The sequence below is a fragment of the Notechis scutatus genome, chromosome 3 (assembly GCF_049901735.1).
Source record: "Notechis scutatus isolate UNSWTSFEM ecotype Mainland chromosome 3, rNotScu1.2, whole genome shotgun sequence".
Lineage (NCBI taxonomy): Eukaryota > Metazoa > Chordata > Lepidosauria > Squamata > Elapidae > Notechis > Notechis scutatus.
In genome coordinates this window covers 115,333,543-115,350,784 of record NC_142011.1, presented here as the reverse complement: position 1 = coordinate 115,350,784, position 17,242 = coordinate 115,333,543, and the positions used below count along the sequence as shown (strand labels likewise).

The following is a 17,242-nucleotide window of genomic DNA, read 5'->3' as shown; positions in this document are numbered from 1 at the left end:
ATTTGGATACTTGACAACTGACATTATTTATGATAATTCCAGTGTTCCAGGATTGTGTGATTACATTTTGCAATCTTCTGACAAGTAAAGTCAATGGGGAAGCCAGATTCACTTAACAACTGTGTTACTAACTTGACAACTTCAGTAATTCATTTAACAATTGTGGCAAAAAGTAATAAAAATAACTCACTTAACTGTCTTGCTTAGCAACAGAATTTTGGGGCATAATTGTGGTAGTAAGTTGAGGACTACCTGTATAAGGTCACCTGCCTTGAGCAGGGGCGTTGGACTAGAAGACCTCCCAAGTCCCTTCCAGCCCTCTGATTCTGTAATTCTTACAGTCAAGCAATAGTTTATTCCTGATTTCTCCAGCATCACAGTGACTTGGAGGAGAAATTAATAGCTCCTTGACACAGTCACATTGTCACCACCCATGACCCATCCCTCTGTTAATTCAAAATGTAGATATGCTATGTAGATCATAAATTAACCAAAATAAAAATAAACAATTAGAATACACATAACGTCTAATAAGCAGCACAATTCATACAATCAAGTTCGGAAAACAAGAGAACAAAAAATCTCCTTCCCTCAACATTCTCATTAGCAGACAAACCAACAGCAAACCACAGGCTTCACTGAAGGATCAACTCACATAAACCCAAATCTTCTATAGTAGCAAAAGCACAAAGAACAAGTTGACTAAAGCCTACAAAAACAGAAATAAAATATTATAAGACATCCTTCAATACAGTAGATTATATTTTCATTTTGTTGCATCTGGCAGAGTCTTGAGTTTGGGGATCCCATCAGAATCCTTTTAATCTATTTGGATTTGAAACTGTGTAGTGAAGCATAGGTTACTTCATTTTAGAATTTTGTTGTATTTCGATTTTTGTATTTTAGTAGGTTTATTTATTTATAACCTTTATAGACTGCCCATTGTACCCCACGGTTGGGTGAGTTGTGGAGCAGTTTTATTATTGTCTCTAATTTTGAGTCAGTTGATGTGAAAAGAGCAATGATAACACAGTTTACTTCTTTTCAGTTGTAAAATCCTTTACTTTTGTAAGATTTTGTATTATACTGCAGCCTTATGATGTTTTAAGTTTCTTGGTCTGTATAATAACAGTAGCACTTAGACTTATATACCACTTTACAGTCCTCTCTAAGTGGTTTACAGAGTCAGAAAAATGCCCCAAACAATCTTGAGTCCTCATTTTACCCACCTTGGAAGGATGGAATGCTGAATCAACCTTGAGCCTGGTGAGATTCTAACTGCCAAATTGCAGGCAGCCAGCAGTCAGCAAAAGCAGCCTGCGGTACTGCATTCTAACCACTGCACCACCCAAGCTAAACTAGGTGGCTTACAACCAATTATGAAGCTCTTTCTGTCAAATGCTGACAAAGCACTGCACTACTGTGGCTCATAGTTTATAAGAGATTCCTTCTTTTCCCCTTTTTCTTCTCTTCATCCAGCATTCATGGCAATATTTACCTAATATCTAATCACACTTGGCCAAGTGTGATTAAACATACAAGGAATTTGTTTCCAATGCATAAGCTCTCAATGTACATACAGCAATTGTGATATCATTAACATAGTCATTGTAAAATTCAGTACATTCATCATAAAACATTAGATACAACACTTAGTGAGTCATGGATACTAAATAAGCAATCAACATAAATCATATTAAGATACTAAGTAAACAAGATAAATCATAAGATACAAGCAACAAAGTTATAGTCATAAGGAGATAGGTAATAAGGAAGATGAGAATGATACTGCCTTTTTAGATAGTTTGACAGTGTTGTGGGAATTATTTGTTTAGGAGAGTGATGGCATGGGGGAAAACTGTCCTTGTGTCTAGTTGTTCTGATGTGTAGTGCCTTATAGCGTCGTTTTGAGGGTAGAAGTTGAAACTGTTTATGTCCAGGATGTGAGGGATCTGTAGATATTTTCACAGCCCTCTTTCTGGCTTGTGCAGTATACAGGTCCTCAGGCAGATTGGTATCAATTGTTTTTTCTGCAGTTCTAATTATCCATTGAAGTCTGTGTTTGTCTTGTTTGGTTGCAGAACCAGACAGTTATAGAGGTGCAGGTGACAGACTCAATAATTCCTCTGTAGAACTGTATCTGCAGCTCCTTGGGTAGTCTGAGCTTTCTGAGTTGGCACAGAAAAAACATTCTTTGTTGTGCTTATTATCTTATCTATTCTGATTTTCATTGTCTTATAATGTCCTTAACTTTCACAATCTTGTCTAAATTTGTGACTGCCTCCCTCTCTATGATGTTTTACCTCTCAACACCCTATCCATATTTCTCTGTTTGGTTAACGTACTGTCAGGGGTGGGATTCAAATTTTTTAACAACCGGTTCTTTGGGCATGGATTAGTTGGCAGGCGTGGCTTGGTGGTCATGTGACTGGGTGGGCATGGCCAACTCATCATCATTCATATCAAGGGGCGCTTCTCCTCACCTGGCCTCTCATGACAGTGGGGAAGCTGCAACGGTCACTTTTTTCAGTGCCATTGTAACTTTAAATGGTCACTAAATGAACTGTTGTAATTCAAGGATTAGCTATACAAAAATACAAAAAGCTTCTTTGCTTGCAAAAAGATACCAATCATTAGATACCAATTTAGATTGGTTAAATACCAATCGTTAGATTAAAAATACCTGCAAGCAGGAGTTACAAATCAGGCAGGGTGTCAGAGAGGACCTTGAGGAATTAAAATAGTTAAAATGCAATGATAACTATCAACAGTCAACTCTTGCTCAAAAAGTGAAACCTTTTAGCAGAGAGGTCATTTAAGCTCTCCAGAAAGAGCACACCCAGATCCTTATATTCATTTTCACCACTTAAAGACACCAGCTGGGTCTCACTCACCTCACAAGATATCCTAAGGAAATCATCCAGATTTAAGAAAAGATCACATATTTGTGCCTCTTCTTGATTTCTCTTCATTACTTTTGTTATCTCATGTCTTCAGACATTTCTGAAACGTGCTTGTTTATGTGGCATTTTTTAATTTCATGTGTTTCGCCATTCTTCTTTGAAAGATCTTAAGCAAATGGATTTATTTTATTTTATTTGTTATACTGCAGTACCAACCATTGAACCTAGTTTATAGTAAAAACTGTAATAGTTCAGTATGTAATGCTTTGATAATTGTCACATTGGTATATGTACTGGTCTAGGTCATATGGTTTTGTTTCATATTTGATGACACAGAGCTGTTAGCACTTTAGCTGCCCTTTCCCTTTTACCTTTAAATAATTCAATGTGTATTTTATTTGAATCTGTCTGCTTACTATTTGACAGCTGGTTCATTGCATTTCTTATGTCCCTTCCTAGTGGAGTTGTCCCTTAATGTATACGTATAAGATATTAATATCCTTATGTTTATTAAACCCTTCTGTAAAGAGATGAGGGAATTCTTACAAATGTGCAGGTGATGCATCTTGGTGGGATAGCTACTTGTTATGTCCCACCTTCTAAAAATAAACAGTTAAGGCTGAAAGCAGCAGTCCTTGTAAAGAAAGGCAGCAAACAGGAAAATGTTCACAGATAGCTCCAATAAGTAAAAGTTCCCACGAACTAAATCCAAGACTCAACAAGATTCTTCAGATCAAAATCCTTCACAAAATAATTCCAATAAGTAGAAGTTCCAACGAATTAAATCCAAATCCCAACAAGATATTTCAGATCAAAATCCTCCAGACTGAGCTTTTCAGTTCTCTCTTTGCAAATAGACACTTTGTTCGGACAAAGTGCAAAGTCATATCTCTCCCTTTATAGAGTAACTAATTAGTCTAATTGCTGGTCTGCCCTCCTACTGTATCCTCGTTGGTTCCTCCTTGTCAGGAGACGTCTTGTCCTGACATCTACCCAGCAATCATCCAAATTATCATCTTCTTCACCTGAAGATATCATCTGTTCCTCATTATCACCCGTTCCCGGCTGACCACCTAATTGAAGGGTGGAGGAGTTTGAAGGTTCAAGCCGACCTTGCAAATCAAATGCATTCATCTCCTCCTCATCGTTAGAACTTGCTGATTCATATAAGTCCTCCTCGCTGGAGCTGTCATTCAAAAAACCTGTAGCAGATGCCGAATCACAACACTATCCTCACCGCAGGGCCCTTCCCCGGGTCTGGCGATCCGGATGCGGTTTTCGAAGGGAAGCGTGCATGAAAGTCTCGAAGCAGATCCGAAGCATGAAGTGTAGACGCATCCGTCCAGGAACAAACCTCCGAGTCATCTATCCTCCTCCTGACCAAATACTGGAAGCGACCTTTGAGCCAACGGGAATCAAGGACGTCGACCACCGTATCGTCAACAGCAGGCTCCTCAGAAGGCAATGATAACGGACCCGGTTCAGCAGAATCACGTAATCGACAAACAGAAGAATCAGGAATCAAAGAGATCGATGAAAGACGGGTGAATACGCATGGATCGTGGCAAAGTGAGGCGGTATGCCACGGGATTAATAACTGCCTCAATCGAAACGGACCAATAAACCGATGATCAAGTTTTCTAATTTAGCATAAAGTTTATGTTCCCGAAGACGCTGAAGCACTTGACGCACCTGCTGAAGATGTTGCTCTTTAGATTTTGAATAAATCAAAATGTCGTCCAAATATATGACAACAAACTTATCCAACATGTCTCGAAAGATATCGTTCATTAAATGTTGAAATACAGCAGGAGCGTTGGTCAAACCAAATGGCATAACGGTGTACTCAAATGACCATAACGAGTGCCAAAAGCCGTCTTCCACTCGCTCCCTTACGCATCCGAACCAAATTGTAAGCTCCACGTAAGTCAAGTTTCGTGAAAATTGTAGCTTCCTGTAACCGCTCCAACAATTCGGAGATGAGCGGTAAAGGATAGCTATTTCTCACAGTGATAGCATTTAAGCGTCTATAGTCACAACAAAGACGAAGTTCTCCCGACTTCTTCTTGACAAAGAGAGCGGGTGCTGAAAGAGGGGATGACGAAGGTCGAATAAATCCCCGAGCTAGATTTTTATTCAAAATTCTCGAAGTGCAACTAGTTCAGGCTCAGACAAAGAATACAACCTCCCTTTGGTAATGGAGCGTCGGTATCAAATCCACGGGACAGTCGTAAACACGATGTGGTGGTAATTGATCTGCCTCCTGTTCACTGAAAACATCGGGAAATCCGACAGCTCTGAAGGAATCGAGGCAGCAGAAGCGACAATATGTTGGCCTGCGCAGACATGTCTCAGGTGGTCCACACATTGCAGGCTTGGAAAAGAAACAGCGTTCTGCGCCCAAGCCACCAACGGATCGTGTAGACGCAGCCAGGATACTCCGAGCACCAAAGGAAGATGGAGGTTCAAGTGATATAAAAACTTATCGCCTCCTCGTGATCCCCAATACGCATACGCAGTGGTTGGGTGGCAAGCGAATAGGTCCCGACTTGAGTTCGCGCCCATCTACGGTTTCCACCTGCATGGGGGATTCACAGGCACTAAAGGAACTTTGAAATGTTTTACGAAATCATAATCCATAAAGCTAGTCGTAGCCCCTGAATCCACCAGTGCCACGGCAGGGATTCCCTCCTTCCGAGATTGCAAGAATATGCGAGTGTCCAAAAGTAAATGTCGAGGAGGGCCAGAATTAACTTCAGCAATTTGAGATGAAAGTGAATACTGTGCCCGACCTAAGGTTTCCTGAGGTCGGGCCTACCCGTTTCCCGACGGACCAGCAATGGGTTTTGATACAGGTCCACGAGTCCCCTTCCGAGTGCAGGAATTTGCAAAATGTCCCGAACCCCGCAATAAAGGCACAAACCTTCCTGAAATCTTCTCGATCGTTCCTGAACTGTTAAACGAGGGCGGAGTGCGCCTATCTCCATCGGCTCCTCTGCTGGAATTCTGGATTGAAAACCCTCATAGACGGGTGCGTGAACGAGGAAACACAGGTGGCTCTGCAACGGTCCGTTTACACCCACGATGTTGTAGGCGAGCTTCAATACGTAAGCATTGAGTAATCAATGTGTCCAAAGTTGAAGCACGCTCTGCATGAATTAGTTCATCCTTGATAATGTCGGACAAACCCTCTTGGAATGCTGCCATGTGAGCTGGTTCATTCCAGGTGGAGTCCATACACAACAAGCGAAATTCTGCAACGTATTCTTGCAATGAGTGTTTACCTTGAATAATATCCCTCAATTTTCTGTCCACAGTTTGAGATTTAATTGGATTCTCAAACATAACGTTCATCTGTTGAATAAACCCCTGAAATCGTCCAGTAATGGACTATCTTGTACTAATAAGGGAGTAGCCCATTTGGCAGCCTGCCCGGTTAACAAACTAATAATAAAGCCAATTTTAACTCGATCGGTTGGAAAATCCTCCGGCCTCACAGAAAAATACAATTGGCACTGACCCAAAAATGTTGAAAACATGTCCGTTTGCCCAGAAAATTTATCTGGCATAGCTATCGGAATTTTTCTCACAGGGGTGCAGGGGGAACTCTAGCTGCAGCCGAAACAGTTTGAGAATGGCAACAAGCGATAATAATTGTGTTACCTGATTTTGAAGGGATACGTTGCTCTGGAGTAATTGATTTATTTGCATCTGTTGCTGATCCACCAATTGTTGCATTTGAGTTGAATCCATCGTTGCAAAGATGGTCTGTAGGTCCGGAACAAAAATGTTATGTCCCACCTTCTAAAAATAAACAGTTAAGGCTGAAAGCAGCAGTCCTTGTAAAGAAAGGCAGCAAACAGGAAAATGTTCACAGATAGCTCAATAAGTAAAAGTTCCCACGAACTAAATCCAAGACTCAACAAGATTCTTCAGATCAAAATCCTTCACAAAATAATTCCAATAAGTAGAAGTTCCAACGAATTAAATCCAAATCCCAACAAGATATTTCAGATCAAAATCCTCCAGACTGAGCTTTTCAGTTCTCTCTTGCAAATAGACACTTTGTTCCGGACAAAGTGCAAAGTCATATCTCTCCCTTTATAGAGTAACTAATTAGTCTAATTGCTGGTCTGCCCTCCTACTGTATCCTCGTTGGTTCCTCCTTGTCAGGAGACGTCTTGTCCTGACATCTACCCAGCAATCATCCAAATTATCATCTTCTTCACCTGAAGATATCATCTGTTCCTCATTATCACCCGTTCCCGGCTGACCACCTAATTGAAGGGTGGAGGAGTTTGAAGGTTCAAGCCGACCTTGCAAATCAAATGCATTCATCTCCTCCTCATCGTTAGAACTTGCTGATTCATATAAGTCCTCCTCGCTGGAGCTGTCATTCAAAAAACCTGTAGCAGATGCCGGAATCACAACAGCTACTGCTCCACATTACTGAACAAATTTTAAAGCAATTGATAGGTTAGAAAAGTGACCTGAAAATAATAGAATGAAATTTAAATTTCTTCAATTAGAAAAAAGAAATGAAATGCATAAGTACAAGATGGGGAATAACTAGCTTGACAATTGCAGATATAAAAGGGTAATATAGACCATCATCTCTTCAGTCAGAAGGGGACTTATTGCAAAGGTTTGACTTATGGATGGATCTGTCACTTTCTGAATCTGTTCTCCCACTCACCCTATTGCATTTCTATATGCAATCATGTATCAGTGATTTTAAAAAAAACAAATTGTCATGGCTGCCATGATACAGCCACAAAGTATGATGAAACTACATAAAAGGAAATCAAATAGGAACTTTGAATCTGACATAATAGAACTACCCATTTCAAAAAGTTCATAATGTATAAGATGCATACTTTTTCAAGAACTAATGTGTATTGGTGAATTAGTTTATCTAAGTAATATTAATATCAGAGAAGTTAATCTACTTATTGGGGCGGGGTCTTTGTATGAGTACTAAGAATAAGCTTTGATACAAATTATGTGAAGAAATCAAGGCAGCATATGAATAAAATCAATCAATAAAAATGTACATTTTTCTTTTTGCTTTCTATTGTACTTTTTATATATTTCATTTGCTTTGTTTCTTCTTAGATCGCAGAATGGAGATGAAAACGGAACTTGGCCAAACAATCAGTTTGATACTGAAATGCTTCAGGCTATGATTTTAGCATCAGCAAATGGTCAGTTTCTACAAATAATCTAGCCTATTTTAGTACTGCATTCCCAATACTTCCTCACAACCCTTTAAAATTAGTATAAAATATACTGTAAAAGATTTATGCTTGATGGCAAGAAAGCTAAAATGTCTCTTGTTAAACTAGTCAATAGTACTGCATTTTATATAAAATATTATATTAAATATATCCATATAATGAAATTGGATCATTTGGAACCAACTGTAAGTCTGAGAAGTCCTTTTGTGTTTTAATTGCACTGTAAAATAAATAATATTATGCATATTGAAATTTAAGGCTTAGAAAGTTATAAATTGGTACAGGTAGTCCTTGACTTATGGCCAATATGGAGCCCAAATTTTCTATTGTTAAGACAGACATTTGGTAAGTGAACTTTGCCCCATTTTACAACCTTTCTTGCCACAGTTGTTAAATTTGTAACATGGTTGTTAAGTGACTATTAAGTGAAACCCCATTGACTTTGCTTGTCAGAAGGTCATAAACAATTATCACATGACCCTTGGACACAACAACTATCCTAAATATGAGTCAGTTGGCCAAGCATCTAAATTTTGCTCACGTGACCATGAGGATTCTTTATATGTTTTTGGAAGCTCCAGAAACTGGAATACATAATTATTGGAGAAGCAATATATGTTACTTCTCTCACCTGAGGAACTAATAATACAGGATTTTCTTTTTAGGGAATTCAGGCAATTGTTCTCCATGTTTCAAGCAGATGTTAGAAATGTGCTTAGAATTAGATATGCTTGTATAATCTAGCCCTTTCTAAAAGGTATGCCTTTTGAATTGCAGGGAAGAGAAAATTTTCTTTTCAGCCAAATCTGCACATACATAACATTATTCAAGTATTACTTTAAAACCTATTTAACCCTCTTCCTGTTCTAATACTCTTGCAGAAGCTGCCGCCGCCGCTGCAGCTAACCCAGATGGAAATTCTACTCTGGGAGGAGGAGCAACAGCAGGTACCATGGGGCTCAGCACCAGGTATGGCCCCCAATTCACCCTTCAGCATGTTCCTGATTATAGACAGAACGTGTATATCCCTGGAAGCACTGCTACTCTCTCCAACGCCGCTGGCAAACGTGATGGAAAACCGGCAGCCTCTGGAGGGGGAAATAAGAAGAAGTCAGGAAAGAAAGAGAAGAAGTAGGATCCACAGGATAGCACAGCCACTTCCACGTAAATCTAAAGGGCAGACTCTTCCAGCACTCCCCCAGTTCATAGCCTAGGATGGAAGATGAATGTGAATTTGTGGTTAAACTTTTTTTAAAATATGGAACATTGTGAATGTACATTGTTGTCATCTAAGTTTATGAGTAGATGTACTGCTGTTATTCATGAAGAAAAATATCTGAATAATAACAAATACAGTGTATATCTTTCGAGGACAATGTAATATGCAAGGGTGTCAGATCTTTGAAACATTTTATTTCCTGAAGATCTGCATCATCAACAAAATTTAGGATGGGCTCTGCTCATTGTAAATAATTATTCTGAACAGAGTTTTTTATTTATATAAGTTCCTCCATTTTTACAAAAATTCTCACTTTTCCAAATTTTGATAGAAGTTCTTGGGGGGAGGGTTAGACATCATTTCAGCTGGAATCCTTGTTATGATATTGATAGGGAGTGCTTTAATTCCTGCTTTGTTTTAAAAGAAATGTGTATCCTGTATTATTGTAAGAGAATGCGATTCAGCTACATTTATCTTTTTTATAAATTTAACCAAGGATGGCCAGAAAAAAATTAAACTGATGTCATAATTTCTGAGAAGCAAGGAGTACATGGCAATGGAAAAACTTTCATGCACAAAACATGTCGTAGATATAAAGACAGAGAACACTGCCAGTCATGATTTATTTACAGTGATCTCTAAAGAGGCAACACATCTCATCTACATCAATATGTATACTAAGTGTTTTCTAGAAAAAGTTGAAGAAAAAAGTCATTCACTTGTGAGCATAGTGAGCTACTGCTCATATCTTTGCTTGACTCCTGAGGGAGATGTCTTTGTTAACTGGATGAGCTCTGCTGATCTTATAGGTAGAACATTAAAAATAGAATGCTTCACTTTTTTCTGCACATGAAACTGCATGCAAATCACTTCACATTTACAGGACAGCTGACTTCACACCCAAGCTTGAATTGGGAAATTTATTGCATGACATGAACAGCATGTTAATATGCTCTCAAGTGCCCACATCAGCACTGTCTGTGAGTAAAGTTCACTAACAAGATGCATTGCCCTTCCTCAGAGAGATTGGGAAGCTTGTGTATTTCATTTCTCTGTGCAGTATAAAAAAAAAATAATGTTGGCTTGTTGGTCTTCACAATTTGATATTAAATAGAAAGTGGCTGATTTGGGAAAGCTAAGGGACCAAGTCCAATGAAGGTACACTGGAATTAGAACTGGGCAAATTGCAAAGCCAATCACTTTATTCCTGAACTTTTATAAATACTAAACAAATGACATTGTATTGATGCAATCAGGCAATTTGAGATCCCTACCACTACCTCTTCTTGAATATGAATAGACCTTAAAATGTTAAAAATACACTTTGTGTTACTATGTTTTGAAATTGCTAGATTTAGATCTTTTTAACAGCATCATTCCATAGCCTAGTATGGACCAGTGAGGTTTCTTAACTCTGGCCCATTTGATAATGTAATGGTACTCTGAGTCAGGTAGGAAATTGTACTGTTACTTGGCAACATTGGTTGTCTTTCTAGATATATCGTAGTTTCCTGTACTTTATCATGGTTTTCTTTATTGCAACAAAAGAGCCATAAAGAATCAGAGGAGCATATTTTCAACATGGAGCGTGAACCACTAGTTCAAGAACTTTTTTTTTTACATTGTAATAAATAGCTTGCTTGAAATAGTCAAAACAGGTCAGTCTAAACATATTACAAGTTTCCAAAGTTGCCTCCCAAACGGATTGGCTGTGTTGTTGTCACTGCTAAGAGCATTTTATGAACTATTTGATGCTTTCCCTGTCTCTAGAAAGTAGGACTTATCTACAAAAAGTTTTTGTCTACATATGGGTTTTGTAGTGATCCCAAACGCTTCTCCATCAACTTTTTCTTTGGTGACTGCACTAGAAACAGTTTACATAGTTAGTGAAATAGACAACAAACTAGTGGGATGTTCTGTAACATGAGCCACATTTAAATGAATGAGAGCGCAATAGTCCTCCTGTCACACAGCTCCCATTTATCTCAATGCAGTTTGTGCAGATACACCTCAGCTGGATTGTGCCTAAAGCTTCTTATGTAATCGAATAGTTAACATGTGACCTTTCCCAAAGTACTGTAGATGAATCTTAGTTAATCTTGTTTATTTTTTCATCTACACCTGAAAATAGTGTAGTAGTGCCTAGTGATGTGTGTTTTTTTATTTGTTTAATCTTAATAATTGAATAGTGAACATCAGTATTTTATATTCTTTTGGATCATCTTCATGTGTGTTCATTGTGCTTTTAATTGTATGTGAACTGAAACACACTTACTTGTCCCTCCAATGTGTCTAATATTGAGCTATACTTATATATTATATATATGCTTATACCCTTCTTATATCCATGTAACTGATATTGATGTGTTAACACGCAAGTTTTATACTCTAATATTTATATTGCTTTTTTCTTTGAGAAAAATAAAACCTTTTCTTCTGATGTGCTGTTACTGGTATGGTATGCTTCTAGTGAACAGGGTTAGAGTTTTAAAAATCTGGAAAAAATATGTGGGTGCAAACACATTGAAACAAGAGAGTGTAAACTTTTATAATGCCACTCTTCTAAAAATGTCATATTTAGAAATAGAAAAGGGAATGTGTTCTATAAGTTAACATTCTATTCTTTGGACAAAAGATTCTGGACACACAGCCGGGATATGGACAAAGAAAATTAAGCAATGACAGATGAACAATGGCAACTATCACATGAATGTCAAGTTAGGCATCTTTATTGTGGGCCCAAACCAGACAATATAGAACACAATATATGATGCAAAATAAAAAGGCCTGTAATTTTGCCTAATCTAATTTGCATTTGGCAACACATAAATCCTACAGTTACAAATTTAGCAATGGCGAGAGTTGTTTTAGGATCTTTTAATCCACCAAAAGAAGATGAACATTAGATTATTCTGTCTATCCAGGCAATAGGCTAAAAAGAGGTATTAGTACCTCATCAAAAATTTCTTGGTGAAAATTAAAATAAAGCAAAACATGAGCATGCCTTCACAATCCCATGTAGCATCAAGGTTTTTTGGAATTTACCCTCCAGCAAGATACATAGTTGCAATTATGTGAAAGTTCTACAAAATTCTATCTTTGTAGTTTGGTCAAGATACAATGCTAGTTTAATTTTTTTTAAGGATATCCTTACTGTGTTCTGGGTAAGAGTTTACTATATTCTATTTGTAATTCTGTATTGAGAATCCTTTGAGAAGTACAATAGCCTATTATCGTCTCCAGGAATCCTGTGGTACAAGGTGCAGATAGAGAATCTACTCTATTTAATGTGCCTTTAAGAGCTGTTACTTTAAAAACATCTCAGAAACCACATTAGCTTTCCCCTTCATAATTCTATTTTTTTAAATTAGTGTTCCTTACAAAAATGGGTCAATGATCTCGCAACTCTTCTCAGCCTTGTTAATATCTGCAGCTGTGCAGCAGCATCTGCATAAAATAGTATAGATATTAGTCAACTTACCATTGTGAGGGTGAATGGGGGAAAAGTGATATAAGTATTCTACCAATAATGGGACTAAATGACTCTGTGATTCATGGCATTTCATCCAAGGTTATATCACTGGTGATAATAATGTAACAAGTATGAATCACTGGATCTTGAAAGGCTGGAATATGCTGAATCATGTCTGTTTGTCCTGTTTATCAGTGTGACTACTTGAGAAATTGGTATTCCAGCCTATTTTCCAAAATGCATATTTAGTTAGCAGCAGTTTGTACTTTCCATTGAAATTTTGGGCTCTGACTGCCCCAGTCCTTCAGGGACCTCCATGGCTAAAGAATGAAGTGCTTGTGGCACTTAGAAGTGATGTGACAGCTGTTTTTGACCCTGTCCCTTTGTTCTGGATGTTGAAGAGTTAGTAAAAATTAAATACTAAAAGGGTCATGTTCTTAAATTTTATCTGTCTCTAATACATCCATTGTTTGCTGTTCATTCTCATAATTCTGGGAAGCTTGCAAGAAATACAATAAACTATTAAATTGGTCCTAAATCCAATAATTACAATTAATAAAAATATTTAATACAAAATTATTTTTTTAAAAAACTGCTGCTACTATCAGGCATATCTGAATGATTTCAGAAGGATGATTGTCCTCATTTTGCAAAATACCAAGACAAACATCTGTCTTGTATCTGAGGAGTGGGACAAACTGCTACAGAAAACAGCCCCCGTTTTCCTGCCATAGGAAAACAGCTTCAAGCAGGGAAGACTGGTCTTTTGGAATGGAGAGTTTGTATCCATTCAGAAAGACTGGGCCAATCTATTCATAAGCAAAGAGACCCCAAATAAGCAACACAATTAGGCAAGCTGGCAAAGCTCACCAATTCCAACCCATTCTGTCAGCCACCCCAGAAACATGCTTCTGTGACTAAAGTTTCTGGCATCCAAATAAACAGACCTTCTCTCCTTGCAGCCAACCTCGATTTTATTTCCAGTGTCTTTCTCCTGGCTTGGAACTGGACCTGATTTTTCTTCTAACATGACACTAATAAACTTATGAAAAATTATGTGATTCAAATGATCATTCTGTGTGCCTTCTTATTGGTGCCACAAATATTTTAACCAACAGATCATTTCCTTTAAAGTTTCTCCAGTTCATCCACATCTTTACCCATGCCCCCTCCCCCCACTTCAGCTCCTCGCTGGGAACACAATAATCACAACACCTAATAGGAAATCTTGTCATGAGCTGAGGGACCTGGTGGGGAAGGGGCTTTTTCCATTGCTTCTTTGATGGGGGCATTAATGGCAAGTTGCTTTTGGCATACTCTTCTGCACATATACAAAAGTGGTACAGGATGATGATAATGGTTTCCAATTCAGAGAAGGGACCTTCTTCTCATTTCCTCCCTCCCCACTCCTCCTCCTCCTCAGGCCTGAAAGATTACATCTTCCTGGCATCTGAGGCAAAAGGAAGGGTATCCAGTGTATTCGGTAAAGCAATTATAATCTCCAAGGGTGGGCTGCTGCAATTGGAGACCTAGATCTATCACTGCCGAGTGAGGTGCACACTTTCTTGCCCGGAGGGACATCTTCTTCCTCGGCTAGAGATCCGCCTCCTCCCTCCTTTTAGGTTCTTTCTGAACAATGGGATCCTCAAACTTTTTAAACAGGGGGCCAATTCACAATCCCTCGGACTGTTGGGGGGCCGGACTGGCTGGCTGGGCGTGGCTAGGTGGTCATGTGACTGGGTGGGCATGGCCAATTTAGCAGTCCATTTTGCCTTTGTCCTTGCTGTACTTGCTCAATCTATTTACTAGGAAACCAGACTACTTTTTTGAATTATTTGGGATTACAGGGCTTTTAAGGCTGAAGGAGAATTCACAAACTAATTTGCTTTTTCCACACTTGTGCATGTGTATATACGCACACATGAATATCTACCAAAATTGTTCAGCAACCAATTTGGTGGATGGACTTTATATGTGGCAAGAATCAAAGCAGTGGGTGAATTCTTTTTAAAAAAAAAGTTTTTTATTTTTCTAAACAAACACAGGCAAAACAATACGTAAAAACATAAAACCATGTTTCAATTACATACAGTGTGTCGACTGGTTGCAATTCTTTTGTGCTACGTGTCCATAGTCCTCCTTCACAAATCACATAAATTCTCATATTTTCCATTTTTTGTATGTATGTATGTGTGTGTGTGTGTGTGTGTGTGTGTATGTATGTATGTATGTATGTATGTATGTATGTATGTATATATATAAAAAATCATTATGGTTCTTTCATTTAACAATAACTATTTGTTCCACCACTTCATATAAAATATTCAACATTTTAAACCAATATGTAATGTAACTTCCATTGCCACTTCATCTAATAAAAAATACATTCTTATATCATTTTCCCTTAAATTCTATTATTTTTATATTGTAAAGTTATCTATAAAATATATCATTTCCACATTTTTTTCTAACTATTGATAAAATAAATTCCATATCTTATGATATTGTTTTTCTTCTTGTTCTCTAATTTCAAATGTCAATTTACTCATTTCAGCACATTCCACTCTTAATAACTTCCTCCTGTGTTGGTATTTTCTCTTTTTTCCAATTCTTTGCAAATATAATTCTAGCTGCTGTTAGTACATTCACAATCAAATATATCAGTTCTCTACTGTATATCTCTGGTACAATACCCAATAAAAATATTTCTGGTTTAAAATCAATATGACTTTTTGTCATCGGGTGGATTCTTCTTCAGGCATAATACTGCGGTTGCATTTGAATTAGTGTTAGTCAACTTCAGCTAATTTCGAAAAAGCTAAGAGACATGGATCGGGAGCTGAAAAACATCCTGAAAGGCCATTTTTAAAACGTTTTTAAAGAATTTTAAAGTACATCAGAGCTTCTTTACAAACCAGCAGCAGCCCCTCCCCTTCTCACCCACTGGCTCTGAATCACATGGTTGTGAAAAACATCCTGAAAGACTGTTTTATAAGTGTTTTTAAAGACTTTTAAAGCACTACTTTACAAGCTGGCAGCAGAGCTGCTTTTCAAACCAGCAGCAGCTCCTCCCCCTCTCACCCACCGGCCCTGGGTCATATGGCTGCACCTGCGTCACCACCCCTCAGTCAAGTGGCCCTCCCCCACACCCTTCAGCCTTACCTTCGGCAGCAGTGGTGTGATCAGAAGTGCAGCTCAACCAGTAAAATAACTAACCAGAAATGCAGGCAGCTGATAGTAAGCAGAAGTGGCTTGCAGTACAGCACTCTAACTACTGCGCCACCAAGGCTTGGAGTCTTGAGGTATGGATGGATTTTCCAGGTGAACAATACTGTGGTTATTGTACTGCAGTGCGTAATTAGTGTCTTTTTTCTTTTTTTCTTTTTTCATCCAATGGGCTTCTATGGCCCCTCGGAAGAATTTTCTCTCCCCCTAATTTCTTGGGACCAGAGATTAGTCTCCTAATGCATTCTTAGAATGATTTCTATAAAACACTGCAAGCCAATATTTTCAATTTCTAATCATTAAAATAACAGACATTTTTTATACTTGTATGAGCTTTTTGTGATTTAGAGTTTATCTCTAATTTGTTTTATTTCATTAGTCCTACCTGCCTTTGAGTACAGTACTCCTGCACTTAGTCCTTTTTCCTTTTTTAAAATATAGAATTGCAATCAATTTGACTATTAAAAGGGATATTGGACAAATTTTCATAGAATGCATAGGATTTTGCAAACATAAAAGATGTGTGAGAAGCTCCAACCAGTATAACTCACTCATTCACTCTGAGGTGTGTGTGTGGGGGGGCTCTCATGAGATAATATTGTTCTAGATTGAGCTCAGCCATCTGTAATGTAGTCCAGGGGTCCCCAACCACCGGTCCGTGGACCGGTACCGGTCCGCGGAACAAGTCCTACCAGGCCGCTGGCTTGCTGGCGCCGCCATCCTTTTTTGATGAAAAAGTGCTTCCGGTGAGCTTTTCCAGGTAGAAAGCTCACCGGAAGCACGTTTTCATCAAAAAAAGATGGCGGCGCCAGCGCTCCGGTGAGCTTTTCCGGGTGAAAGCTCACCGGAAGCACGCTTTCATCAAAAAGATGGCGGGCGCTAGCGCTTCGTGAGCTTTTCCAGGTAGAAAGCCATTTCTACCCGGAAAAGCTCATCGAAGCGCGGCAGCGCTTTTGATGAAAAAGTGCTTCCGGTGAGGTCACCGGAAGCACTTTTTCATCAAAAAGATGGTGGCGCCCAGCTGATGCCGGTACCGGGCCGCGGCGCCCAGCTGATGCCGGTACCGGGCCGTGGCGTAAAAAAGGTTGGGGATCACTGATGTAGTCCCTCCTGGCTAGTACAAGCACTGAAAGAGGCAGTGATTGCATAGATCCAGGAGGTGATCACTTCGTCCTTGATGCGGTTA

At 38.7% G+C, this 17,242-nt stretch overlaps 1 protein-coding gene across 1 annotated transcript in view; it reads left to right on the top strand.

The window, feature by feature from the left end:
• The window catches only part of LOC113422326 (uncharacterized), a 28,038-nt gene extending 16,239 nt beyond the window's left edge, over positions 1-11,799 (top strand). The window contains exons 5-6 of the mRNA XM_087960040.1: positions 8,019-8,107; positions 9,022-11,799. Of these exons, the coding sequence (XP_087816166.1) occupies positions 8,019-8,107; positions 9,022-9,275 (343 nt within the window). The 3' untranslated portion in view covers positions 9,276-11,799. The remainder of the gene's footprint in view (positions 1-8,018; positions 8,108-9,021) is intronic.
• The last annotated feature ends 5,443 nt before the right edge of the window (positions 11,800-17,242 follow it).